The sequence below is a fragment of the Myotis brandtii genome, unplaced genomic scaffold, assembly GCF_000412655.1.
Source record: "Myotis brandtii unplaced genomic scaffold, ASM41265v1 scaffold1013, whole genome shotgun sequence".
Classification (NCBI taxonomy): domain Eukaryota; kingdom Metazoa; phylum Chordata; class Mammalia; order Chiroptera; family Vespertilionidae; genus Myotis; species Myotis brandtii.
In genome coordinates this window covers 228,257-237,580 of record NW_005353379.1, presented here as the reverse complement: position 1 = coordinate 237,580, position 9,324 = coordinate 228,257, and the positions used below count along the sequence as shown (strand labels likewise).

The window sequence follows — 9,324 nt, the reverse complement described above, 5'->3', positions numbered from 1 at the left end:
AGGGAAAACAGACCATGGGAGGGAGGGAGGGAAGGAGGGAGGGGACCATGGAAGTTGCTTTTATAACCCAGAGTCCTTTTCTCAGCAACATCAATGTGTAGAGCAGATGAAGGGCCCCCACTCTGACTGAAGCCTTGGGGGGAAGTGTCCCGAGCCCGGGCTGCTCACCCTCCCTCATCCTCTGCAGGGCCCTCATGACGCTGTGGGATACAGTCTGGATGTGAGGTTTGTGGAGGGAGCAATGGGGAGCTGTGACGTCATTGAGTGATGTGCTCAACCTCTTGTTTTCAGAGGATGGAGCCAGCGTGGCTGTGGCTGTGGCTGCTGGGAGCAGGGATCCTGGCCTCTGCCCATGGAGACAAGAGCCCGGGGTTGCCTCAAGCCCCCAGGGGTCGGCTCTCAGAGCCAGCGCCCGCCTACCGCCAAGTCACACCCACCATTACCAGCTTTGCTTTGCGCGTGTACAAGCAGCTGGCAGCGGAAACCCCAGGAAACATCCTCTTCTCCCCAGTGAGCATCGCCAGCACCCTGGCCCTGCTCTCTCTCGGGGCCCAAGCCGATACCTCCACCCAGATCCTGCAGGGCCTGGGCTTTAACCTCACGGAGACCCCGCAGGCCAGCATCCACTGCGGCTTCCAGAGCCTCATCCACGCCCTTGACCTGCCCAGTCCCAAACTGGAGCTGAAAGTAGGCCACTCCCTGTTCCTGGACAAGCAGCTGAAGCCTCGTCAGCGCTTTCTGGACGACATCAGGGAGCTGTATGGAGCCTTGGCTTTCTCTGTTAACCTCACGGATTCTGCCACAGCCTGGAGGCAGATGAATGACTACGTGAGGAAGCAAACGTACGGGCAGGTGGTGGACTGCTTGCAGGAGTTCAGCGAGGACACGCCCATGGTTCTCCTGAACTACATCTTCTTCAAAGGTGAGTGCTAGCCTGGCAGACTGATCACTTCCTCCACCTCCAGCTCCGCCCTACAGCTGGGCCCCACCCTCTATCCCTGGCCCACCTCACCATCGACCCCGCCCACCACCTCGGCCCTACCCTCCACCTCCAGCCTCTCCCTCAAAGGCACCATCCTAAAGTCACAAATGTTTCTTAAGGCAGTGACCCCTGCATCCTATATAATAAAAGGCTAATACACAAATCAACCGAACGGTGGAATGACTGGTTGTAATGACATGCATTGACCACCAGAGGGCAGACACTCAATGCAGGAGCTGCCCCCAGGTGATCAGTGCACTGCCAGAAGCCAGGCTCACAGCTGCGAGCGCAGAGGCAGTGGCAGGAGAGGCTCCACGGGCAGCGCTAAGGATGTCCCATTGCTAGCTTAGGCCCACTCCCGGCAGGGGCTCCCAGACTGTGAGAGGGCGCAGGCCCAGCTGAGGGACCCTGCCCTGAGTGCATGAATTTCATGTACCGGCCCTATAGTATTCAATAATGTTCTTATACCACTACTTCTTCATTTGCAAATATTTGGTTTCTCTTGCCATGTTTTTTCTATTCTATTTTTATTCTGATTCTTTTTGTTATACACTCAGTCTCACTTTTCTATTAATAATTCAATTTTAGAAAAATGTCTTTTACTTATTCATATATTTTTATTTCAGAGAGGAATGAAGAGGGAGAGAGAGAAACATCAATGATGAGAATCATCGCTCAGCTACCTCCTGCACGTCCTCTACTGGGGATTGAGCCCATAATCCCGGCACATGCCCTGACTGGGAATCTAACTGTGACCTCCTGGTTCATAGGTCAACGCTCAACCACTGAGCAATACCAGCCGGGCAAATATTTTATTTTTATATTATTATTGATTTCAAACATACAGAAATATACAAAGAAAAATATAAAACCACCATACATTCCCCCCACCAAGAATGAACACATTAGCATTTTACCATTTGATTCAGACATTTAAAAAAATATGACAGATAAAGTTCCATTTCTTTTTAATGCTTTCCTCGTCCCCTTTCCTTCCCTCCGTCCCTCCTGGAGGCCAGGACTGTCCTCGGGCAGGTGTGCATCCCCCTCACCCATGTGTGTGCGCCGTGAGCTCATTAAGGGTGTGTACATCATCAGTTACACACTGTGTGTAAAGATTTTACACAAATGCTCTCGTCCTGTATATATTATTTCACACTTATGTGTTAGTGTCATTACCATGTTATATTTATATAGATAATTTTGACTGTTGCATTGAACATGTCACAATTTTTGTTTGTTTTTTAACTTCAGTTCTTTCCTGAATTCGTACATCTATCTTTATACTTTTCATGCTTTTTTGTTTTTACCTCATGTTGTTTCCTATTCCGAGGTCCCATCCATGATCTACCTTACACTCAGTCACGTCAGTTTAGGCTCCTCTTGGCGGGGACAGCTTCTCAGCCTCTCCTTGCCTTTAATGGCTGTGCTGATGGGGTGGAGGACTGCCAGGTGTTCCGTAAAATACCCTCAGGGGGGATTTGTTTGATGTTTTTCCCAGGAGGAAGGCTGGGTGAGAGGACTTGGGAGATTTATGGTAAGAGACGGTTCCCCACCCTGTAGCGCAGGGTTGCACGTGCGTGCGTAGATGAGGAAAAAGGCAGTCACAGCTCAGTGGGAGTGGCACTCTGCACGGGGAGGGGTGGGTGCCATGGGCTCCTGCAGAGACCCTCGCCCAGCCTTGGGGAGTGGCGGGAGGCTCTCTGGGAGAGAAGGAATCTAAGCCGGACATGAAGAATGAAGCTGCAGGAGAGGCTGAGAGAAGGGGTTTCAGAAGAGACAGCAGCGTTAAGTAGAAGCCCGAGCTACAGAGATACCACGTGTTCTCAGGAATGAAGCACATTGGTTGGACTGAGACAGAAGGAATTGGGGGTTGCCTGGGGCAGTGCGAGCGCTGCAGTGAGAAGATGAGCTGGAGTTGTGCTGAGAGTCCTAGACTGTCTCTGGGACCCAGGATTCCCAAACAGCTGGAAGAGGGAAGGGGCATGGCCACATCTGTTTTGAGGAAGATCAGTCTGGCTACAATGTAGAAAATGGGTTGGGGGAAGTGAGGGTTGGAGAGACAAGTTAGGACGTTCTTAAAGTGGAACAAAGTGAGAAAGAGGGTGGCCTTGGATACAGTAGCGGCTGTGGGGAGAGGGTCGGCGATACTTGGTCATTGGTTGGGTGTCCTCACAGATCTATGGGTTTGTGTCCTCACGATTCTATGGGTTTTGTGTTCTCGTGGTTCTATGGGTTCTGTGTCCTCACGGATCTATGGGTTTTGTGTCCCAAGCCAAGTGGAAGCATCCTTTCCAGCGCTACCAGACCCAGAAGCAAGAGAGCTTCTTCGTGAACGAGAGGACCTCCCTCCACGTCCCCATGATGCACCAGAAGGAAATGCACAGGTTCCTGTACGACCAGGAGCGGGCCTGCACGGTGCTGCAGATCGAGTACAGCGGCAACGCTCTGGCCCTGCTCATCCTCCCGGACCCGGGGCAAATGCAGCAGGTGGAGGCCGCTCTGCAGCCAGAGACCCTGCGGACATGGAGTCAGCTGCTCGTGCCCAGGTAAGCTACGAGGAGCAGGACTCCGGCACACCTGGTGCAGGTCCCCGAGCAGTTCTTAACTCCAAGTGCAAGGGGCCAACCCTAGGTTAGGATGACCAGCTGTGATCTTGGGCAATTTTCTTACCTTCTGGGCCTCAGATTTCCTCCCCTGTACACCGAGGCCCTGGTAACCTCGACACTGGGTTGTTTGGAGGATTAACCGCGTGAATATACATGGAGCACCGAGGAGCGACCTGGTGCGTGAGAAGCGCTCACCAGGGGAAGTGAGGGCTGAGTCATTCTCCGCCCTCCCGGGCATCTTTCTGCTCAGCCTCCCTTCCCTTGCTTCTCCCTTTGTCCAAATCATGATTTACTGTCAGAAGATAGTCAGCTGTGGCAAAAAAATCAGGTCAAGGACAATTACTAAGAATAATTATGACTCCCACAGGACAGTGTGAATTTCTTACAAGTGCATCTTTTGTTAATTAAAACATTTCTTAAAGAAATTAAAAACCAAGAAGAGCACTGTAAAATCAGATCCCAGTTTAATGGGATCGCAATCTGACCCCCTCCTGTCTCTTGCTTGTCAGTTTGTGGTTTTCTCACAGTAGTTTCAGTCTTTTCCAGTTTGGCTAGACCCCTTCAAGAGCCAACTCCTTCTTGGGGTGTGTCGTCCCTTATGAGGCACCTGGGATGAAAGCCGGCCTTGAGGTCTAATGACCTCTGCTGCTAACAAACCACCCCAAAACGGAATGGCTTGGAAAACAACATCTACTCTCTCTCGATTCTGTGAGTGGATCAGCCTAGCTGGGCAGTTCTGACTTGGGGTCTCTCCTGCACTGGAGTCAGATGATGGCTAGGGCTGGGGCATGAAGACTCCTCCGCTCAGATGTCTGGTGCCTGGGCTTGGTGGCTGTCACAGCTAAGGGCTGGGCAGGCATCTCTCTGTCTCCATGCAGCGTCTCCATAAAGCTAGCTTGGTCTTCTGTCTCCACGTAGGGTCTCCACGAAGCTAGTCTGGCCTTCTCTCTGTGTCCATCCAGCGTCTCCACGAAGCTAGCTTGGTCTTCTGCACAGCAGCTCAGCATCATTGATATTGTTACATGGCAGCCCGGGGCTCCAAGGAGACACGGAGTCAAAGCTCCTGCTCTCTTAAGGCCTTGGCTTGGAAGGACAGCTTCTGTCCTGTCCTGTTGGCCAGAGCATCACAGAATCCACCAGCGTCAAGGGGCGGGGTACAGACAAACCTCCTGATCCCTCTCTAGCCTACCACCAGCCTCCGCTCCGCACCCCAACCACACCGAGGTTCCAGGGAGAGTAAAGGATGTTTTGTGTTTGGACAGAGATTCCAGCACCAAATAAAAGAAATACGGGTCAAGGACAGAGGCCAGGTCTAAGGACGTTTCCTTGTTGACTGTGAATCTACACAGCTCCTGTCAGTTTCTGAGTCCAACCCCATCACCTCAGCTCCCTTGAGGTGAGCTTGCCTCTTTCCCCTCTCACGAGGAAGTCTCATAGGATCTTCTAGACCAGCGGTTCTCAACCTGTGGGTCGGGGGTCACCTAAGACCATCGGAAAACACATATATAATTACATATTGTTTTTGTGATTAATCACTATGCTTTAATTATGTTCAATTTGTAACAATGAAAATACATCCTGCATATCAGATATTTACATTATGATTCATAACAGTAGCAAAATTACAGTTATGAAGTAGCAATGAAAATAATTTTATGGTTGGGGGTCACCACAACATGAGGAACTGTATTAAAGGGTAGCGGCATTAGGAAGGTTGAGAACCACTGTTCTAGACCAATAGGTTTTCCTTCAGGATGGGTCTGTTTTGACCTCTTACTTGGACCTTCAAGAAGCAAAATCAACCCAAGTGACTTTCCTAAATCTCAGATGTTTCTCAGGCCAGAGTTAAATTTTAGAGCATTTTAATGGGCTTTCAGCATGAAAACTTCAGACCTGCCCCCCTCCTCCGGTCTGGTCTCCCTCCGTCCACTCAGCTGGGAGGACGGTTCGCTAGCCTGGGGAAAGCACACTTCCTGGTAACGTCCTTCTTCACTCACATTGGGTGGACACGTGGGGTGTGTCCAGCAGCCTGCTGGACTTGCACTTGCCAAGGTTTGCCATTTCTGGAGCATATAACCTGGAAGAGATACTTCCCCACATCGGGCTCGGCAACATTTTCAACTCAGGAGCCGACTTGTTGGGAGCCCCTGGGCGGCTGAATGGAACCATCTGGGTACAGAGGTGACTCTACGCAAACCCCCCTCAAGGGTGGGGCCTGCCCTGCTCTCCACCTCTGTTTCCTCCTTTTCACAGTTTAACCCCAACTTCTGACTGCCCCCACTTCACATGGGCACCTGGACCCTCACGCTGCCCCCAGGAGTTCGAGTGTAAGGGTTCCCTAACCTGAATTCGGCTCTCCAAGCTGGACTCATTAGAGGCAGAAGTTTCTGAGCTGGTTATTCACCAGCCCAGCTTGCAGGTGCCCCCAGTAACTGTCGAGTAACTAAGAAGAATAACCCCCAAAAGAAAAGGACAGGTTTGCTCTGTGTTCAAAGAACCTGCAAACTGAACCCAGGAAATGCTGGTCAAGGCATGTCAGGAGCCGGAGAGTCACGCTGGCGATCGGTGCCCACGCTTGATGGTCACTGCCTCTCATCAGACCCTGAAGCTCAGACAGTGAGAGACGAAGGGCTTGTATAGGGGGTTGCCAATAGATGGGTTTAGGAAGTAGTTCAGAGGCTAGGCCAGCCGTGGGCAAACTACGGCCCGCGGGCCAGATCTGGCCCGTTTGAAATGAATAAAACTAAAAAAAAAAAAAAGACCGTACCCTTTTATGTAATGATGTTTACTTTGAATTTATATTAGTTCACACAAACACTCCATCCATGCTTTTGTTCCGGCCCTCCGGTCCAGTTTAAGAACCCATTGTGGCCCTCGAGTCAAAAAGTTTGCCCACCCCTGGGCTAGGCCGACAGAACTTGCTGAGGAGCAGACGTGGACGTAGGAGAATGTTAACAACAGTCGCCTTAGGTGGGAAGTATGTGGATCTGAGCAGTTACGCTTTGTAAAAACCCTGGCCCAGTGCCGGGCGTCTAGAAAGCCCCCCTCGCTGTGCCCCTTCTCAGATCAGACAGAGAGGCCTGAAGGGCTCTGGGAAGAGGCCACAGAGCTCTACAATGTCCGAGGAGAAGGGCTGTGGGCTGGGGGCTGTGGAATGTTCTGGCACAGCAGGCAGTGTCCCAGGAAGACTGGTTCCCCTCACTCTGGGAAGCACTTCTTCCTGCCAGCACGCAGGCTGCCCACAGCCAGGGGTGGCCTCCCTGTCTGGTTCTCTCCGCAGCGTGCTAGACTTGCACTTGCCAAGGTTTGCCATTTCTGGAGCATATAACCTGGAAGAGATACTTCCCCACATCGGGCTCAGCAACATTTTCAACTTAGGAGCCGACTTGCTGGGAGCCCCTGGGCGGCTGAATGGAACCATCTTCCGGGTACGGAGGCCACCGGGCCGGGCAGGTGGGAGGGGGTCTTCTCCCCCTTGACATGAAGTGTAGATTTGAAAGTCAAGTTCTCCTTTCTCTTTCCTATGCCGGTTCTTTAATGTCACAACCTGTGAGGCTCCCTTTCCTGGCAGCACCCTTTCCAGCTCTCTCTCCAGTCCTCAGAGCAAGGAGACAGAGTCCGTAATAGAGATGACACACATTCGGTGACATCCAGGTGTGGGGCAACTTTGCTCTGTCTCCTACACTTCCTCCTAAGACAGAGCTGAGGAGAGCAGAGACAGCCGGTCCCATGGAGCGCATTTGAACCGCTGACTGAGGCTGGAGCAGGCCATTATAGAGATGAGAAAACTGAGGCTTAGCGAGAGGAAGTGCAGCTGGTGGTGGAAAATGATACCTGGGCCTGTGCCACATGCTCCCAGGGGCTGAGAACGTTCTGGAGAGTGCTGTTGGGTTTCTGCGGCCTGGCTCAGGCTCGCTGGTCTCCCCACCACGAAGCAAATGCACCTTCAGGGTGAGCCCCCAGAACATGGCAGGGGGAAGATGGGGAGAGGAGGAAAATAACACGAAGCTGGAGGTGCCGTCTTGGAAGGCGGGGCCTGGGAGACCTGAACACTCTGCCTGCCTCTCCTGGTGCCCCACAGGGCAGACTCTGCCCTCGGAGTGTCCTGAGCTGTCCCTGCCCTCTCTTCTCCTTCTAGGTGTCGCACAAGGCAGCCATGGACATTAGTGAGCGGGGAACCAAGGCTGGGGCTGCCTCCGGCCTCCTCTCCCAACCCCGGCCTCTGAACGTGACATGGGCCCCCCACGCCCGTTTCAACAGGCCTTTCCTGGTGCTTGTCTGGGAGGTGACCACCCAGAGCTTACTCCTCCTGGGAAAGGTCGCCAACCCAGCTGCAGGCTGACGCCGGGGAGGCAGGAGGGTCCTGTCGCCCCTGCAAACCCGCAGGCAGTCCTCAGCCACCCGCAGGCCGATGGGAGGAATGTTCATCCGTGTGCAGAGGCCCGAATAAAGTTGCCTTGGGTGTTGTGAGCACTGAGAGCAATGCTCACAAGGAAGGTGGCTCCACGTTGCCCTTCATTCGCCCCACAATCCCCTTGAATCTAGTGTCGCCTTCACCTGTGGTCAGAAAGTTGACAAGGAGAAGAGCTCCATGTTATGTCCTGGAAGATGTCCACACCACCGTCACCAAGTGTCCCAGGAAAAGGCACAAAGGACATCAGGAGAAATTAGAGTCTCCCCCTTCACAGTGGCCACCGTCAACTCTAAAGCAAAGCGAGGTTGTCCTGAAACGTCACTGCCCAGGCGCCAGGGCAGATCCCTTGGGAGGAGGTGGGTGCCAGAGCAGGCACCTGGCACCATGCTCCATGCAGAGGAGGGTGGGAGGATGGGCCAGTGCACAGATGGACCAGTGCAACATGGGAAGTCACATGTCCAAGGACACCCCAAGGTCAAAGGAAGTGGGAGCGTTAACATGGCCAGGAGCCAATGGGTATAGGCCAAACCCGTGGTTAGTGGGATGGACTGGGGCAGTATCTGGTCGCCGTGGAGCATCCTGCTGAGGTCAGAAGTCCCTCGCCCACAAGTGTGTCCCTGAGTCTTAAAGAGGCATCTGCCTGAAACTGTGGGAGACGCAGAGGGCTGTCACCTCAGCTGCATGCACAGGGTGGACCACCTGCTGCAGGAAGATGGGCGGTTAGAAGGCAAGTGGGGCACGGAGCCTTCTCCAGGGTGCAGAAAGAACAGACATGAGAGCTTGCTCGTTGGCTCACATGCTAACCCGCGGGGTCTGCACTCATGGGTATAGTTTCCAAGGCCAAGTGTCAAATTCAGTTTGTGGGCCACCAGTTTTCAATCCCTACAAAATGTTCAGGCCACTAAATGTTTAAATAATATCAGGATAGAGAAGTCCATCCACTTACACCAAATAGAGTAAGATTAATGAGGCAATACTGGATCATAAGAGTCTGTGGAGATGCCTTGATCAACTTTGTGTTTGGGGAGGGGGGAAATGTTTGTCAAAGTAATGGGGATCCCTCAGATAAAGAGGGGTAAAGGGTAACTTAAGCCTGTGTCTTATCATCCACCATTTACACAGAGAGCAGCAGAGAGGAAAAACCCCACTCACTGCCTTAAAGGCTAGAGCTGCCCCCTGCTGGTTAGAGAGGGTGGCTGATACATTCCCTCTTCTCCCTAGAGCAGTGGTTCTCAACCTTCCTAATGCCTCTACCCTTTAATACAGTTCCTCATGTTGTGGTGACCCCAACCATAAAATTATTTTCGTTGCTACTTCAT

The 9,324-nt window shown here is 52.5% G+C and overlaps 1 protein-coding gene across 6 annotated transcripts in view; it reads left to right on the top strand.

Moving 5' to 3' along the window:
- SERPINA11 (serpin peptidase inhibitor, clade A (alpha-1 antiproteinase, antitrypsin), member 11) overlaps positions 1 to 8,087 on the top strand; it is an 11,052-nt gene extending 2,965 nt beyond the window's left edge. For 3 of the 6 annotated variants that reach the window (XM_014535346.1, XM_014535361.1, XM_014535368.1), the window contains exons 2-6: positions 292 to 922; positions 2,484 to 2,519; positions 3,258 to 3,531; positions 6,872 to 7,019; positions 7,730 to 8,087. In XM_014535346.1, coding sequence (XP_014390832.1) covers positions 292 to 922; positions 2,484 to 2,519; positions 3,258 to 3,531; positions 6,872 to 7,019; positions 7,730 to 7,933 — 1,293 coding nt within the window. In that variant the 3' untranslated portion in view covers positions 7,934 to 8,087. Of the gene's footprint in view, positions 1 to 291; positions 923 to 2,483; positions 2,520 to 3,257; positions 3,532 to 4,509; positions 5,067 to 5,619; positions 6,288 to 6,871; positions 7,020 to 7,729 lie in introns of those variants that run through there. The other 3 variants (XM_014535350.1, XM_014535356.1, XM_014535363.1) reach the window with 3 other exon arrangements.
- Positions 8,088 to 9,324: the final 1,237 nt, after the last annotated feature.